Here is a 20,425-nt window from a genome sequence, read left to right on the forward strand (position 1 = left end):
ATCTTCATCATCGCTTGCCTTGTAAAGAGCAATACTATGGACAATATAAGCAAAATTGTTTCAACCGTACCCAGTCTACCCTACCTAAACAAAGATGGACATATTAAACGAGGAATTATGCTAGTTAGGAAGTGACAGATTCCAGATATCTGTATGGTCCGCGAAATCATTGCCGCGAGGTTTTACATTCGGTGTATAGGAGTATTGAACCCAGACACTGTCAGGCTGTTATTACTATAAAATATTTGACAGTTTCTGGTTCGGGCATAAATATTTATCATTTACAATAATAAGGGACAGTCTAAAATATTATTTTAAAATGTTGTATAAGTTAATCAGATCAAATTGTTTTCTCCTATCACTCAACTTTATTATAATTTTTTTATTATTTTTTTGTCAAGCATTCGTTAAAATTTGCTTGAAAGGCGATTTATCGGGACGTGATTGTAATATGTAGATATGTTTCTTATGCTTAGTAAATAAAGACCTTTGAACAGAACTTATATCTTAATTTATTTTTTATTACTATGACTTCCCATTGGACACCCCATGACCTCTTCACCAAACTACTCAGACGACTGAAATGGATTTGCTCCGTAAAATGCGGATCCGTAGGCTTTACTATCATAAAACACACTAAGAACGAGAAAAAGTATTTCTACACGTTCGTTCGATTGATGTTTAAGGACGCGAAGGATATTATTACCTTCTGCGCCGGCCTTATTTCAAAGTCAGAAAAGAAGGAATTATTTAATGTTTTTATATGAATACTATGCACTTTTAGAACTTTTTATTGTGCAACAGATTTTTTTTTATGTCAAACCTGAATGTTTTTTCTCCATTTGAAAAATATGCAATACATTTAAAAAAAAAATTTAACAATACCTTTTCTTCAAAATGCAAAAACAACACTTTCTGCCCTGTAGCGGGTAAATATTTAGTTAAAAATATGCCGCTTTTGCTTGGATATAGTACATTTTTTGGGCATCCCGAAAACATGCACATCTGAAAATTGACGATTTTTGATATATATGACGTTGTTGAAAGGAGTGAGCGATATGTTCACAATGATCAAATCCCGTCGGTCCCAGCGGTCCGCAGGCGTAAAAATACCCGTACGAAATTTGTTAATATCCAGGAAAAATTATAAGGTAGTTAAAAAGTCTAATAAAAACCTTTTTTTATAAATAGTTTCATTTACAAAGAAAATCTATGTATCTTAATCATTTGATATTGGTCTGATTGATTAATTCAATATCTTATTTTGTTTTCAGCCGAGATCTTCATGTCACACAGGGGTTTAGAAAATCTCTCATTCAAAGATCAAGTGTTTCACTTTAAATCAGTCTCTTCTAACGGGAAGAAAATTTGGGTTTGTAAATTTGCACGAAAGGGATGTCTCGCTCGTGTGCACACTATAAACAATGTAATTCTCTATTATAGAAATGAACATACTCATTAAAAAAAACTAAATTATTAGAAACTTTTATTTCCATAAAAACCCAATTCTTTTGACTAAACGCGGGTGCGGGTGGTTCTTTTGACTAAGACAGGTGTCATCCAAATTATAAGTATGTTTGGAATGAGTTAAGTATAATATTGCACATGCGCTTTCTACAGTGGTTGTATCAGTAGCATTTTTAATGTATTTTTTAATATACTTGGCCTTTTCAATTAATGCATAAACTGAAGTAAAAAAACAAAGCATACTTCATTAAAAAGTTACATGTCAGGGTCCCCTTCAAAGTATTTACCTCCCCGACGCACACACTTATCCCAACGGTGTTTACACTTCTAGAAACAGACCTGAAACGCTGTTTTTGAATTGTCCTTCAGCTGCTTCGCCTTGAACTCAGGAATCATCTTAAACCTTATTTCTTTCAAAGGTCTTTTGAGTTTGGGGAACAAGGAGAAGTCAGAAACAGTGAGATCAAGTGAGTGGGGTGGGAAGGGAAGAACAGTGATCCAGGTTTTGGGCAAAAACTCACGAGTTCTGAAATCAGAATGAACTATGATGAAACAACAACGTTCCGGGCTTCGTTTTATTCCCCGAACTCAAAAGACCCTTGAAAGGAAGAAGATTTGAGACGAATCCCAAAATTAAGGGAAAAACGAAGAAGGAGCTGAAGGTCATCGCAGAAGAAGCGGTCCAGGACTGTTTCCAAAAGTGGAAACACCGTTGAGATAATTATGTGTGGCGGTAAAAATACTTGTTTTATCCGCCTGTGGTTTAATCGTGAACGCCATAATCATTATTTTAACTTTATTTACGATTCTAATTTGAATAATTTATATTTGAAGCAATAACTTTGTGATTTTCCATTTTATAATTAAAATAGATTTTTTTTTAAATCACTATAAATATTTTATTACGACATAATTACAATGTCTACCGGTTTCGAAGCTAACCGCTTTTTTTTCAAGACTGATAAATACTTTTTTTAAGAATTAGTTTTCTTAGATTTAAGAATTAAAAGTATTAATAATTCTAATTTAATTGTAAAAACGTTGCTGCGTATGTTTGATACCGCTAATCTTGGAAACTACTTGCCCAATAGACTTTGAATTTTGTATAAATGTTTGTCTTGGCTGTAGGCAAGTTTCTGTAAACTTTAGTCCCAGTAGGTGACGCTGTAGTTGAGATATAAAAAAAAACGTTATTTCTCTGAACTAATGAACCAAACATCAAATTTTGGTCATTTGTTGAAATGGTCTTTTTACAAGTTTTTACACATTTTTGAACCAGATGAATGGCTCTAAAACTATATGGAGTTTCTTGGAGATCACAACATTTTTTACCAAAAAGACCGCCTTGTGGGACCTACGGAATCATCTAGTTTTAAACAAATATTTATGTATCAGATCAGTTTTTACATTTGTAAAAATATGCAACACATTGAAAACAACTTATTTTATATTTTTATCCAGGTAAGCGCCATTATCATTTTTTCAATCTTGTTTTATTTGATTTTTTCTTAGTATTATTCTTATCGACTTGTTTTCCATCACTTGCAGTTTCTAAAATTTGCTTTTATAAAAAAAAATACTCACATCCTACGGATGATATAGCAAGATATTTACTAAAAGTGTCTCATCAGAGACGAGAAATCTATTATTTTTCATACGAAGGAAAGATAAAAGTCTGAGCTTCCCAGGGTCTTCGACCTAGCACTGGCTGGTTTTAGTAATCACTTTATGAACTAAAATACTTATCAGCTAATTTCTTTCTTTTATATTTCAGTCGCAAATTACATCCGGACCAAGAAAGGAAGAGTTTTGATAATGCACAACGGCTATACATATCACCGGAAAGAATGTACGACTTCTGGAAAAACGAGATGGTTGTGTTCGTCGTACAGAGATAAGAAATGCAAATCTGTGCTTTATACTATTGACGATGTGATCATATCAAATAGAGGTTTTCATACTCATTGAAATTATTTTGTGTCGTGTAAGTTTTTTCTGTTCACCCTATTTCTGTCATTGCACAGTGATGGAGATTGAAACCCAAAATTATAATTATTATTTTATCAATTATTTATTTCATTTTAATTTTTAATCTTATTTATAATATTTAAAGTATTATTTCAATTTATATTATATAAGATTGTAATTAGTTATTTTTAATTCTAGTAAATTGTGATTTTTGAAAATAATTTGGTTTTTGACCTGAAATAAATATTCATTTGACATATTAATGACAGTGTTTTTATTTTAGGAGCTTATGTATAATTTTTTAAATTAATTTAATTTCCATTATAATTTTCATAACTGTTGACTGTCATCAGCAAACCTTCCGTTGCACTAGAAAAGGGTTCGGCATTTTGTGTCCTAGTTTGATTTATGGTACCAATGTCCTTCATAATTTTTATAATGTATGATACTACCTCTCGTGACAGTTCCTTATGACCTATCACGGATCCGATGTCGGAAAGGTCCTCACTCAGGCTCCTGCAACGCGCGTCAAACTGTTGTCTTTGAAGCTGAAAAGGGGGATCAGCTTCAGGCGAGGGACATCTTGAGATGTCTCATCATCACACGTACAGCTGTCGTTCTAGAAGACCTAGAAACGATGCAAATCCTGGCGTTGGAGAAACTTATGCTAAATACGCCCTGACTGTTGTTTTATTATATTTTATTTTATTTGTTCGGCAATTGTACAGCTTTTTTTTATATCTCATCAAAGATGAAGAAGAATATGTAAGTCTGGGCATTTACGGGGCTGACGACCGTAATAGGCTGGTTAAAGTGATCACTTTACACACGTGTAACATTCACCAATTCCACCCATTATTGACAACCACAATACTCAAATTCTTAAAGAACTTCCAAGAATTTGAGTATTGTGGTTGTCAATACTCATATTCTTATAGAACTTCCAAGAATTTGAGTATTGTGGTTGTCAATAATGGGTAGAATTGGTGAATGTTACACGTGTGTAAAGTGATCACTTAAACCAGCCTATTACGGTCGTCAGCCCCGTTAATGCCCAGACTTCTATATTCTTCTTCATCTTTGATGAGATGTCAAAAAAATATTCTGAAAATATCTCCTGTAATTGGAGATAATCCAGATTTTGTGAACGTATTTGGACACACTCAAAATGTTATACAGCGTAACATTGATTATATTTTTGTACATAGTTACATTAACAATATTAAAACCAATCAAACAATTCCACATTTATGTTATGATTAGTTGAACATTATGAGATTAAAAAAGAGAAGAGAGGATGGGAGTGTGTGGGAGACTTTTAATTAAACATTATTTAATATTAAATTTCTGTTTTAGGAAAATTGAAACGGCTGCTCCGCGGGAAAATCGCTTTTGAGCACAAACAAACTGATCGCCGCGGCCGATGCAAATTTTGTAAAGGCAATAAGAATAGAAGAACTCGATTCTTCTGTCTCAATTGTAGGGCATACATGTGTTTAGAACACATAAACGCATTGTGTCGGCTTTGTATTGAGTCCGCCCAAGCAGACATTTTTCCGAACCCTTTGAAGTAGGTAATCATTAAATTCCACAACTAGACTTTGGAATCAAAACTGTTTTGCGAAAGCTTTCTGTCTATGATAACACAAATTCGATCGAACGAACAAACAGAGATCAAACGAACATGTTATTCAGTACATAGTACAGGTAATTTCAACATTAAACTGTTTTTAAGTGATTTTTTGAGGTCCCTATAAATATCCCGTTAAAAGTTTCAGCCCCTAGGTGTCCGTTCCCAACTCCCCTTAAATGTGTCTCAATCCTTGGTTATATTTTGTTTATTTTACACAAGCGGATACTGAAAGATAGAGTGAGGTTACAGGTTTATAAAAGAAATATTAAAAAATATATATTTAAATGAATAACCCCATATTCCCTATTTTTTCCTGTTAGGGTCTTGTCTGCAGGTAGGATAGTAAAGATAGGGTAAGTAAATGTGAAAAATACATCACAAACAACAATAAAATTCTTGCACGAACAGACCTTAAATCTTGAGGTCGCAGTGTAAAATATATTGTGATGCTGGATGCCATGAGTCGTAAATCTGGAACCAATTACCAAATGATACTGAAGAAATTATGTTAGGCACACGTGTATACAGTAGTTTGATAATGCCCTGACAAGGCGAAATAATTTTCAAAAATTAAATATTTTTCCATTAAAAAAAATATACAACTTAGTAGACCCCAAAAATCAGTATCATCATATTAAAAATATAAAAATATACTCGCATATTTTGTTGGTAGAAATGTATAGATGATTTGAAAAGATTTTTTTGTTATGTTTACGTGTATACAGTAGTTTCATAATGCAAGGCAAAACAATTATCACGAATTAAATATTTTTATTAAAAAAAAAACTTAGTAGACCCCAAAAAACAGTATCATCAGATTAAAAACGTAAAAATACATTTGTATGTATTGTTTTGTTGGTAGAAATGTTAAGATGATTTGAAAAGAAAATTTTGTTTGGTATACGTGTATATAGTAGTCTGACAAGACGAAACAATTATCACGAATTAATTTTTTTATTTAAAAAAAAATTTAGTAGACCCCAAAAATCAGTATTATCATATTAAAAATACACTCGTTTGTATTGTTTTGTTGGTAGAAATGCAAAAATTAATTTATTTATATATTATTTTATCACAGCATCTTCAGCGTTATCCGGTAAATTGATGAAAATAAATTTATTACCTTGGACAATCAGGTTTCTTTTTTACATCACCGTTTTTTGTGTAAAAATAACAAGAACTGGAACAAATTAAGGAGGAAAGAGAACACTCGAGAAGTGGGAACTTTGAGGGGATACTTCATTTTGAGGTTTGACCTAAAATATGCTTAATTTTCCTTAGCTATAGTAATCACTTAAACAGCCAAAAACAGCTCAAAAACCTCTGAAATTATTCTAGTCATTTTTTTGTAGAACAAATTGATTGGATCCAAATATATGAATTGTGTATAAATTTATGAATTATATATATAAATTTTAATAAATAAATTTAGGATATATATTTATAAATTATATCGCATATAACTTTTTTTATAATATTTATTTATAAACCTAATTTATGTAAGAATATTATATTTTTCAAATTGTGTTTTATGTTTTTAAAGATGAATAAATTATTTTGCATAAAACCATTTTGTTACATTTCTTGGGTAGTGTTGCTTTTAAAAAATTGCTGGTCTTAAAGTAAGTAATGAATATTAAGAATTATATTTTAAGGCGTTTTGGGAAAAGAATCTCACATGTACAAATAAAAGGTCTCTGTAAAGTTCCTTAACTTGTTTCAACCATTGATGTCCACCATGAAGTTTTTACTAATCGGGGCAAGAAATTTAAATATCCAGATTTCCATATTCTAATTTCAATAGATTTATTCATCTATGACAAAAGAATTCAACATCTACGACAACATCACAGATTTCAAGATCTATGACAAAATGAAGTGTAATGGTCAGCACGCTCGCTCACCGAACTGAAGGTCCCGGGTTCGATTCTAAGTGGGGATGTCAAATCAATATATGTGATTCTTTCGCTATTATATTTATTCAATACTACGCTGGACTGGTACCTGAAGCGGAGGGCTGATCATCTTTCCTTCATGTGTTAACGATCAAGATAACACTGCGTTTATATGATGCACTGCTCTATGCACCAACGGGTGCGGATAAAGGTTTGAAGAATAAGTTGACAAAATGACAAATTTCAACATGTATGACAAAATGACAGTATTCAAAATCTATGATAAATTGCTTGATTGCAAAATGACAGATTTTAACATCTATGACAAAATGCCAGATTCCACTATTTATGACAAAATGACAGATTTTAACATGTATGACAAAATGACAATATTCAACATCTATGACAAAATGACAGATTTCACTATTTATGACAAAATGACAGATTTTAACATGTATGACAAAATGACAATATTCAACATCTATGACAAAATGACAGATTTCACTATTCATGACAAAATGACAGATTTTAACATGTATTACAAAATGACAATATTCAACATCTATGACAAAATGCCAGATTTCACTAATTATGAAAAAATGACAGTATTTAACATGTAAGACAAAATGACAATATTCAATATCTATGACAAATGCCAGATTTCACTATTTATGACAAAATGACAGATTTTAACATGTATGACAAAATGACAGTATTCAACATCTATGACAAAATGACAGATTTCACTATTTATGACAAAATGACAGATTTTAACATGTATGACAAAATGACAATATTCAACATCTATGACAAAATGACAGATTTCACTAATTATGAAAAAATGACAGTATTTAACATGTAAGACAAAATGACAATATTCAATATCTATGACAAATGCCAGATTTCACTATTTATGACAAAATGACAGATTTTAACATGTATGACAAAATGACAGTATTCAACATCTATGACAAAATAACAGATTTCAACTTCTATGACAAAATGAAAGATTTGAATATCTATAACATAAACATATTTTTAAGTATCTAGAGCTGTGGTTAAATATTATTAACATACGATGTCTATTTTTATTCCAGAAAAATCAAAACTTCTACTACGTGGTATTATTTCCAAAGACCTTAAGCAAAAAACCAGAGGCCGCGGCCGATGCAAATGCTGCACTAAGAATAGGAAAAGCAGATATTTCTGTGTTAATTGCCTAAATTATATATGTTTAGAACACATCAACGGAATATGCCAGCGTTGTTTAGAAATCTCTAAAGTGGACGCCGTTGCTGAACCTTTGGGTGTCTTCCATAAATCCCACAAATAGATTTATGAGACATCCTAAATGTTGATTATCCATCCTCTTTGCCTACCCTTGCGGGGAAACGGCGTGATGGTAGTAGTAGTAGTACTAATAGTTTTTTTTTTCATGATGAAATAAGGAAAGAAAGCAAGGCTGAGATAAACATTATCGATAAAATTAAGAAAGGTGTGTTGAGATGGTTTGGACATGTGGAACGTATGAGTGAGGAAAGAACGGTTAAACAAATTTATGAGGCGAATGCAGTTGGAATAAGAAGCAGAGGAAAACCGAGGAAAACTTGCCACAACAAGGTATGTCAAATACTTGAAATCGGCCGGGTAAGGAGTCGTAATAATCGACGGGAATGTATGAGGAGATGCATGAATGTAGAAGAGGCGAAGAATGTTTGCAAAGACAGAGTGGTGTGGTGTTCGATTCTCTCTGCCTATCCTTGCGGGGAAGCGGCGTGATGATTAGTACGTTAGTTAGTTATTTCAAATTCTTTTGCATTTCACATAACAAATTTCGCTTAACACAGTATAAATACAAGTACAAATGTATTAGATTTTTTTTATTATAACTGAATTTTTTTTACATAAAAAAATATTTAAATATACGAAATTGTTGGTAAATATACAAAATTTTGAAAATAAAACATTTCAACCCCTCTAATAAATAGATACTTGTGTTTAGAGAGGGAGTTCGTTTTACAATTTTCTTATATAAACAAAGCAAATTATAACGAAGTAAATCAAATGAATTAAAAAATATTCCTCGGTATGGAGTTTAGGCTGGGGTGAGTCTTATATGTTTTTTAAATTTGGTTTTAAAGGTTTGATCATTTTTCGTAGATTTTAAGTTTTCCTGAAGTTTATTGTGTTTTTTACCCACCTACGTATGATTTAATTTTACGTAATGATTTAACGCTGCTGTTTTTTTACATCTGTGCAATATTAAATTATTAGGAAATCTGGAGTTACGTTTATATATATATATATATATATATATATATATATATATATATATATATATATATATATATAATATATATATATATATATATATATATATATATATATATATATATATATATATATATATATGTATAAATATATATATATATATATATATATATATATATATATATATATATATATATATATATATATATATATATATATATATATATATTTATATATATATATATATATATATATATATATATATATATATATATATATATATATGTATATATATATATATATATATATAAAATATATATATATATATATATATATATATATATATATATATATATATATATATATATATATATATATATATATTTATATATATATATATATATGCATATATATATATATATATATATATATATATATATATATATATATATATATATATACATATATATATATATATATATATATATATATATATATATATATATATATATATATATATTTATATATATATATATATATATATATATATATATATATATATATATATATATATATATATATATATATATATATATATATATATATATATATATATATATATATATATATATATTTATATATATATATATATATATATATATATATATATATATATATATATATATATATATATATATATATATAAATATATATATATACAAAAAAAGGATCCCACAAAGGCATGGCCTGTGTGTGGGTATACATTATATTTTAGGTCATAGTAAAGGGCACTGGCAATAATAAAATAGATTTAATAAGATATGAAATTAGATTAAAAATTGATAGGGTTGTTTATTTAGAAAATATTTGAGGAGGTGCAGACTGAAGGTTTTTATTTCATTCGATTAAACAAAATAAAAAATATTTTATTTATTATAATTTATATTTCAAGCAGTAACTTTGTGATTTTCCATTTTAAAATTCAAATGAAACTTGGTCTAAATAAATTACACACATGCAATAGAGGATTTAAATTAGATTACTTAGAAATATTAGAGATTAAAAAGGCAATTAATAATAATTTACAATTAATTAATACACAAGTAAATGATTTTTCTGAAAGTCAAATATATTTCCTATCACTCATCATCCCTGATCCCTTTTGACTGTGACTGCCAATCAACACGAAAAATTAAACCACTTGAGATCTACCCAAGCTCCTTTGACTAAAGAAATATTGTGAATTTTGATAAGTGGATAGTGTTTTAGTATATTTTATTTATTGTTTCGACATTCACTTTGTGGTAAGACATGATGAAATTGTAAAAAAAACACTTGTTTTTTACCACTTGAGCTTATTTTATTATAACGACTAGTTTCGGAAGTTATGCTTCCACCTTCAGGTCTAAATAAAAACATTTAATTAGTTTACATTTAGGCCTGAAGATGTCGAAAGAACAGTCGTTATAATAAAATAAACTCTAGTGGTAAAAAATAAGTATTTTTCTTTAACATTTTTTTTTGTTAATATGTATCTGCCTCTATTCGTGACTATTTAAAAAAACTTACCAACTCCGTTCGTTTTTTCACGGTAATCTTAATGAGTTAATTAAACTTTTCATTTACTGCCTCTAAATAACTTAAATTTTGATTTTCATGTGTTTTAAACAGAAAAATACAATTAATAGACTCTAAAAATCAGTGTTTGATTGAAACATTTAATAAATGAATTGAAATGGAGTTCTACACTCACTAAATCTTTAAATACCTTACATTTTTTTAAACGTTTTATACTTAAACCCTACTCCTAATTTATAAAAGATTTTTTTAGTGTCAATTTTTCATTTCTTTATTTTCAAATACCCAATCGGTTAGAGGACAGTTATTATAACGTATTGTATATTGTAATGTATGTAAATGCTTGCTTTTTTTCCAAAACTATTTTAATCATTGTTGTAATATTAAATAAAATATACTTATATACGTTTTAAAAAGTGACTAAATGTGTATTTAAGATTATAATAATAATTTATATGTATTTATTTGTACAGACTATCAATATACAAATCTTACACCATTCGTATGGAGTTTTTTTTTATTATTTATATTTTTTGACATCTCATCAAAGATGAAGAAGAATATTGAAGTCTGGGAATTTACAGGGCTGACGGCCGTCATAGGCTGGTTTAAGTGATCACTTTACACACGTGTAACATTCACCAATTCTACCCATTATTGACAACCACACTACTCAAATTCTTGGAAGTTCTATAATATATATGAACCAATTTTGAAACATTGTTCTTGAATCACTAGAACTTCACTAGAGACATCTATTGGTGAGATGAAGAGAATATATTAAGAAGATATTGTTTTTTTTTATAATTAAAACATATGTTTACGTTAAGTCATCTAAGGTTTGTATTTATTTCAAATCCAGATGAGTGATTATAAAATGCGATTTAAAAAAAATATGAATGTAGGTTTGACTTTCTATTCGGGAAGCAGCGTGATGGTTAGTTAGTTGTTTATATTTTAGAGTTTACTTATTTAAAAAATGTGGGCATGTTGGTGACACAGTGGTGACAACAACATAGCCGCAATCGTGGGCATACCCGCAAAGTCTGGCAAGTGTCATTCTAAATTTTAATCTCGTAGCAAACAGTCACCATAACTTACATTTCGATTATTATTATAATATGTGCAATACTTTAACTCATTCAATTTAAATTTATTTCGTATGAAAAATAAATAAAATCATGGTTTTCAACTCCTGCCGTGTTGTGTATACAACATAGAATTTTGTCTAGCCTCACGCCAGTCTGATGATGTCGGTTACGATGAAACCCGGTTGCTGGTCAAACATAATTAATTTGGAAAAAACTACTTAGTTATTGAACTTTATAAAATAAAACAATTTTGTTTTTAACCACATTTTTATCGGTACATTTTTCCTCCACCCGGTTTCGACAACAGCTTTGTCATCATCAGGGTTTAACATATACATAGAGTACATATTAAATCCTGATGATGACAAGGTTCTTGTTGAAACCGTTTGGAGAAAAACGTACCAATTAAAAATTACATGTACATAGAGTATATGTTAAATCCTGATGATGACAAGGTTCTTGTCGAAACCGTTTGGAGAAAAATGTACCAATTAAAAATTGGTTAAAAACAAAGTTCTTTCATTTTATAAACTTCAACAACTATGCAGTTTTTTTCACATGAATTTTATCGACAACCGACATCATCATACTGGCGTGAGTCACATCAAAATGTGCCACAAAGTATCTGCGAAAGACATTAAAGAAACATAGTTGTTATTTTATTATATTTACATTTTTTATCATTTTTTAGACTTGATTCCTCAGTACGTGGTGTCCAATAAGGGGAAGAAGATGATTTCCTTCGGAAAATACACATTCCGGAAGCAAATGTGCCACGGCAACGGCAAGATTAGATGGCTGTGCTCCACACACTCTGCCAAAGGATGTACTGCAATTCTGCACACGTTCAATGAGAATATTATCTATGTTCATAATATCCACAACCACCCAGCCAAAGCTCGCGAACTAGTCGATTATCTGCATAGCGAGTATCAAAATGAATTTTCTTCATATTTTCCAATTAGCAAACAATAATGCCTTTTTAAAGCATTTTAAGTGTGTCCAAATTCTTCTTCTAACCACTATCCGCTTTTTGAAGCCAAAGTATGGTACAGCAGTACAGCGGCTGAACTGCACTGCTTTACCTTTTTTCCATACAATATGTCTTTGAAAGCACAGTAGTAAATATGTAAAAATCTCTTATTTGTAATTAACCTTGTTTTTATAAGCAGGGTAGAAACACTAAATAAAACAAAAACAATAATAAATACCTTGTCCGCACCCAATGGTGCATAGAACACTGTATCATATCGAGTGTTATCGCAGTGTTATAGTTACCTTGATCGTTAATTGCACGAAGGCAAGGAGTTCAGCCCTGCGCTTCAGATACCAGTCAAGGGGTATATAAATTAAATATTGGAATGTAATATCACTACTACTTATTTTTACCCCACCTCCCCTGGAACGAACCCAGGACCTCCATTTACAAGGCTTGTGATCCGTCATAGGCTGATTAATAGTGAATGTTGCACGTGTAAAAAGTGATCACCTAACCAGCCTTTGACAGATCAGAAGCCCTGTAAATACTTTCATTTTTTTCTTCATCTTTATTGAGATGTCAAAGCAATGAAATATTGTCATTGTTTTCAAATTTAACTAAAAAATGAAGATTTAAACAAAAAAATTTGGTACGATTATTTGCAATACATAGAAATATTTATGTATTTATTTAATTTATTTGTAATATATGTAAATACAATACATTAACGGGCTTGTCGCTGTAGAGCATTACCTTCCAACCGACTATAACCAGAATATGAGAGTCGACAAAGTTGTGTACCTTTTTTTAAATTTAGTAGGAAGACTGATAAGTGAACAAAAATATTATCGCGAATAAAAACATAAACCATTAAAAATTAGCAGATGAAATGTTTGAATAATCACACTATTCTAAATAGATTGTAGAATAAGGAAGGCATTGGAAGATGGATCAGGTAAAGAGTTGAGAGGAAGTGGAAAAAATGGGATCATATAAAATCTTTTCCTTAAACTGTTAGTGCTTTAGCGATCGTAAATCCTACCACTCAGTATCATAAATTTAATATACTGAATCTATTTTTAATTTAAGTGTTACTTATTAAATACCACTATTACTAAAAATCTATTGAGAAATAGTGGTATTTAGGTACTAAATAACACTTAAATTAAAAAGGGATAGATTTTACCACAAAGTGATTGCCAAAGCAATTAATTGAATCTAATTAAAAAATATTCCCATAAATTTTGGTAGCGTAATTTTTTTCAATCTTCTAATTTTCTATTTTATGTAAATTGTCTTTGGAGTCTAGAAAATAAAAATACAGTAAAAAATATGCCTTTTATAATGTTGATTATTCGTGATTTTCGTATTTATTTTGTACTTGTATTTATTGCTCACTACTAGATATAATTTACTATTTCACATAGTAAAATATTGTATTGTAACATCACCTCACAGAGCTGTTTGGAAACACATGAGTATTGACTGCCGTATTGTTTGTTTTTTAAATAAACATTCATATAAATAGTCGATACTGTGTTCTTAATTAATACTCGCTTTAGTCCAACCTGCCTCCTAACAGAGAGAGGACTCAAGTCCGCTCACTTCTTTCAAGAACGTGATTTTTCAGGAGAACGTTTTTAAAGTTTAAAAATATAATACAATTTATTAAAATAAATATCAAGCCACTTTTTGAACTTTATACTGTGCATCAGATCTTTTTAGGTAAAACCTTAAGGTTTTTTCTCCATTTGAATAATATTTAGTATATTTAAAAAAATAATTGAACAATACCTTTTCTTCAAATTGCGAAAACAACAGTTTCTGCCCTGTAGCGGGTAAATACTAAGTTAAAATATGCTTCTTTTACTGGGATATATTACATTTTCTGGGCATTCCAAAAACATGAAAAACACAACTGAAAATTGAGGATTTTTGATTTATGACGCTCTAGAAACGATAGTGATAGTGTCCTTGTTTAATTGGGCGTCGACAAGTGCTTATCGTAAGTGACGTCGTGTTACAAGTATTGTGGTCATATTTTCATTCAATAATTACATATAAAATTCTGTTGTGTAGTAGGTTGAAATAACCTTACGTTTTTATTTCGATATCTACATTGTGTTGTTGTATGGTTAGAATCATTACATACAGTACAATATTTATTGTAATTAATATTTTAAATTTTTTGTATTTTCTGTTTTGATTTTAATTCCCGTTCCTCTCCTATAGATATCTATTTACCTGATTCTAAAGAGTCCGGTTTTTGAGATTTCACAAGCAAAGAAAGTTCTTACGAAATCCTGTTATAAAAATATTTTTCGCACGATTTTTTAATAGTGTCATATTTTAAACCAACCAACTACCTTACTTACCATTACGAGTTAAGCGTAGAGAATAGAACGCCACAACATGTTGTCTCTGCAACCCATCTCCGCCTTTTGAACGTCGTACAAAAGTCGGAGATGGGTGCCGTCAACAACTTCATCATTTGCACGTGTTGTTGAACGCTTTTTATACCAAGGTGATTTAGCATAACAGACTTAATAAATGACAACGAATTTGACATGTCGCTCACTCCTTTCAAGAACGTCATAAATCTAAAATCGTCAATTTTCGGTTGTGCATGTTTTCGAAATGCTCAGAAAATGTACTTTATCCCAGCAAAAGAGGCATATTTTTAATTGAATATTTACCAGCTACAGGGCAGAAAATGTTGTTTTTGCATTTTGAAGAAAAGGTATTGTTTAATTATTTTGTTGAATATATTGAATCTTTTTCAAATGAAAAAAAAACCTTCAGGTTTTACCTTAAAAGATCTGTTGCACAGTAAAAAGTTCAATAAGTGGCTTGATGTTTATTTTTAATACACTGTTCTATATTTTTAAACATTAAAAACGTTCTCCTGAAAAATCAAGTTTTTTGATTTATGACGTTCTTGAAAGGAGTGAGCGATGTGTAAGATCAACAACATGGCCGCTATCAACTGTGAAGTTTAGAAGTCCCTATTGGAAAACCCTGTACATACCATCCATTATTGCGACTCCTGACCTATTTGATGTTGTTTTTTTAATATTAAACATTTTTTGTTCCAGTTCGTTTGGTTACGTCTTCAAAGGGTAATCCCATACTCACCCACGAAGGATATAGGTATTTCCTGATAAAATCCGTCCCCGGTAATAAAAAGAAACGTTGGGTGTGTTCATCTCGTGCTAGCAGAACGTGTTCCGCATTCCTACTCACTTATGCGGGCGATATTATTTCTTCCAACACTGCCCATAATCATCCCCCAGTTCTTTAACTCTTACCACTCTGTAGGCAAGACATTCTGGCCCGTATGACCGTGGGCCACAATGTCTGGCCCGGCGCAGGTATAACTTTTATCACTGATTTCTCTATCACTTAAGTATATTCTACCAATTTATTTATTGATTTGATTTTACCATTTATGTTTTAATTTTAAATCAAACACAGATTTTTAGAGTCTACCAAGTTGTATTTTATTAACAAAAACAAAAAAAATTATACTGTGACAATTGTTTCGCCTTGTTAGGGCATTATCAAAGACATTTGTTTGATAATGCCCTAACAACGCGAAACAATTGTCTCAATATAATTTTTTATGTATTTTTGTTAATAAAATACAACTTAGTAGACTCAAAAAATCTATGTTTGATTTAAATGAATACATATATTCTACCAAAAAATATTTCAGATAAATAGAGTTAATCTTAATGAATATGGTCATACGAATTGCCAGACAGAGTGTCCCAAAATAAGGAGAACCAAAATATTTATTTTAATGGTAGAAAAATGTCGCTTTGATCAGGAGTAGTTGATGAGTTATGAGAAAAAATGGTCAGAGTGGAAAGGGTTATGAATAGTGTCCCAAATTCCACAAACACATCATCAGTCTAATGGTGATGGTAACGACGAAATCCTGTCACTTTTCAAATAAAATAAACATAGAAAAAGTTGATTGTGTTGTTTTTTAAATCATTTACACCAAGATATGTCATTACAAAATTTAAATCTTGTTATGAGCTGTAAAGAGATATTATTTTTTTCCCAGGCTGCTTTAATTGATCACTTTACTTACTTGTAACATTCACCAATCCTACCCATGATTGACAACCACACTACGCAAATTCTTGGAACTTCTATATAAAGTATGTATATGGTTCAATTTCGAAACATAGTGCTTGAATCACTATAACCAGACTTCCATATATTTTTTCATCTTTGATGAGATGTCAAAAAACAATATGAAAAGTAACACATATAATTGGAGATAATTCAGATTTGTGAACAAGTATTTGGACACACTCAAAATGAACTTTATAAAATTAATTGACTTTGTTTTCACCACTTTTTTTTATAAACACATTTTGACCTACCGGTTTCGACAAGAACCTTGTCATCACCAGGGTTTATTTTAATTAAAATATTCCTACCAAAAACTTCCACACACTCCGTAAGATACCTTAATTTATTTTAAATTTATTTAGTATTTAGGATTTTTACGGAGTGTGTGGAAGGTTTTGGTGATAGTATTTTAATGTTTTTAATGTTTTTTAATTAAAATAAACCCTGATGATGATAAGGTTCTTATCGATACCGGTAGGTTAAATTGTATTCATAACAAAAGTGGTGAAAACAAAGTCAGTTAATTTTATAAAGTTCATTTTGAGTGTGTCCAAATACTTATATATACTTTTAATTTACTTTTATTCTTTATTTAATTTATATACATAAGATTATTAGCTTAAATTTTAACTTAAAGTTTTAAATAAAGAGAAATCTAATAAAAATTAATCTAATTATTGATAATATATTTATATTAATTAAAATTTTATATTTTTGGATGGAGCTAGGTAGAAAAACAAGACCCTCTGATGTGAATATTCTAACAAAATTTATGTTTGATTTCAGCGGTTTTTATTCCTTCTGGTAGAGGAGGCCGTTTGATACTATGCCAAGGGTATACTTACTACAACCAAAAAATTCTTAGTAGAGGGTTTGAACGCTGGAGGTGCTCGACACACAAGCACCAAGGATGTAAAGCCTTCATTCGCCTCGATAATGATACCATACGTGAAGTGATTGGGCAACACGTGCACCCACCTCACGAGTATGTAATTACAGCTGATGGCCACTACATCAAAAATGTCAAAAAACAATCTAAATATCATTTAGGTATTATATGATATAATTTATGTACAATATATTTTATAAAATTTCTAATTAAATGATGAATCAAACAGTGATTTTTTGAGTCTACTAAGTTGTATTTTATTATTAAAAGACATTCGTTTGAAAATGCCATATCTAGGCGAAACTATTGTCATAAAATTTGTTTACTTACAACTCAGTAGATTTATAGATAGATAATACTTGATTTAACATTTAATACATAAATTAAAATGAAGTTCTACAAATTAAACGCCAAATCTATAAATAAAATTTCAAACCCTATCCATCACAATCGTTGGAGTAAAAAAAGTCATTTTTCTCAAATTATTATTGTATTTTTTAAAACTAATAATGTTAGTTATTTTTTTTAAACTATTAATGCCAGTTAATGTATACTTTAAAAAATAAATAAATATTTGTTTGTATTTTTCTTTTTGTACATTTATTTTTTTCACATCAATTAATATGTAAAAATAGAAAAAGTATAAAGCTTATACACACCCACATCAATACATGCATATTTATGAAGGTACTCCACACATTTGTATCACATACACACACACATACACATAAATCCCCTGGACTGGTCCCTGAAGCGCAAGAGTGATCATCTTGCCTTCATGTAAGTAACGATAAAAATAACACTGCGTCAATACGATGTAGTGCTCTACGCACCACCGGGTATATGTGTTTATATTTATATTTTTCAAATCAGTAAATATGGTTGATTGCACATAATTTTCCCCTCTAATTTGAACGTTGCGTTTTGTGACTTATCAGGTAATAGTGTGTTTTTTTATTATTATTTTCTTTTTGGTATGTTTAAATATTTGCCGATTTTAATTAATTATATTTTTTGCAGTAGAGTTTTCGGTATCCCGAAGAGGAAATCCTTGTATCAGAATAAACAATCAATACACATTCTACAGGTTCTCTGAAATTTATAACAAAATGCGTTGGGCTTGCTCGACTCACAAGAAATATGGCTGTAAAGCTCGCATTCTCACATATGGAAATGAAATACTACATATATCTAATGTGCACAATCATTGAATGGATGTAATGAAGAATCTAAAACATTAAAATGCATTATTAACTCGTTGTATAAGTATGTAAATATCAAACGCTCTTGGTCCAGTCGTGATTGGGAAGTAAGCCTCAATTTGAATTGAATAAGTAATAAAAATGAAAATGGTATTTTCTGGCGTTTCTCATGTGTGTGATTGAAATCCAGGATTTGGACCTCACATACTAATATAAGAGTTTCTGCTTAATAAAGAGCTTCTTTACATCTCACCAATAGATGTCTCTAGTAAGGTTCTAGTGATTCAAGAACACGGTTTCTAAATTGGTTCATATATATATGTAGAACTTCCAAGAATTTGCGTAGTGTGCTTGTCAATAATAGGTAGAATTGGTGAATGTTACACGTGTGTAAAGTGATCACTTAAACCAGCCTATGACGGTCGTCAGCCCCGTAAATGCCCAGACCTCCATATTCTTCTTCATCTTTGATGAGATGTCAAAAAATAATATATGTATGAATATATTTTATACTTTTGTACACTCAAACATCGATATGTAGATACTTTAATTGTTGTTTTTAGTTCATAGCCATTATGGAAATAAAAAATTATGTTTTGAATCTGTTGTTTTGTTTAATGTTTTATTGAAATTTTCAATGGTACCGTTATTATTTCATTATTTGTATTTATTATAAAGTACCTATAATAATTATTTTTTAACATGTTTTTTTTAGTTGAGTTCGCTGTTTCCAGAAAAGGAAAACCGTTGATCAAAATAGATAGCTACACATATTTCAAATTTCGCGATACCAAATCTGGGACGTGCATTTGGGCTTGCTCCACACACAAAATGAGAGGGTGCAAAGCCAGCCTCGTGACGTACTGCTCAAAAATTGTTGATCTGAAAAACGACCACAATCACTAGTCTTTGTTGATGTTTTTGATGTATTGAATTTCATGAATGTGATGTATTGAATTTGATGAATTCATTGACGTATTGACAAATCTGATCACAAATCGCCGGGAACGCACGCCTAAGGGCGTTTGTCCACTACACGGAATTACACGGAATGTTACCGTCCGGCACGCAAGTTAGCGTTTTAAAACGACGATTGGCTTGGATTGGCATGTGCTTTTGTCATTTTATTAAAATTGAACACTTGAATAATCCACTTTATCGAGTTTTATTTTTATTTACGACTAGTTTCGAAAACGGCAATTGTGCTTTTGTCCATATTTTTTCGGATCGGTGCTCTTGATCGGTGCGTGAACACGTTGCGCGTAAATTCGATCACGCTAAACTGTCGTAGTTGCTTTCATTGTTC

The 20,425-nt window shown here is 30.1% G+C and overlaps 1 protein-coding gene across 6 annotated transcripts in view; it reads left to right on the top strand.

Annotated features, from left to right (window-relative positions):
* LOC148308110 (uncharacterized) overlaps positions 1-20,425 on the top strand; it is a 595,155-nt gene that overhangs the window by 553,591 nt on the left and 21,139 nt on the right. Inside the window, exon 5 of one of the 6 annotated variants that reach the window (XM_088262324.1) lies at positions 19,835-20,040. The exons of 4 other annotated variants lie outside the window; for them this stretch is intronic. In XM_088262324.1, coding sequence (XP_088118450.1) covers positions 19,835-20,025 — 191 coding nt within the window. In that variant the 3' untranslated portion in view covers positions 20,026-20,040. Of the gene's footprint in view, positions 1-3,241; positions 3,451-19,834; positions 20,041-20,425 lie in introns of those variants that run through there. One more of the 6 variants, XM_088262323.1, reaches the window with a different exon arrangement.

This window comes from Brachycentrus maculatus, unplaced genomic scaffold (assembly GCF_059751285.1).
Source record: "Brachycentrus maculatus isolate JH-2025_06_01 unplaced genomic scaffold, ASM5975128v1 h1tg000176l, whole genome shotgun sequence".
Taxonomy (NCBI): Eukaryota; Metazoa; Arthropoda; class Insecta; order Trichoptera; family Brachycentridae; genus Brachycentrus; species Brachycentrus maculatus.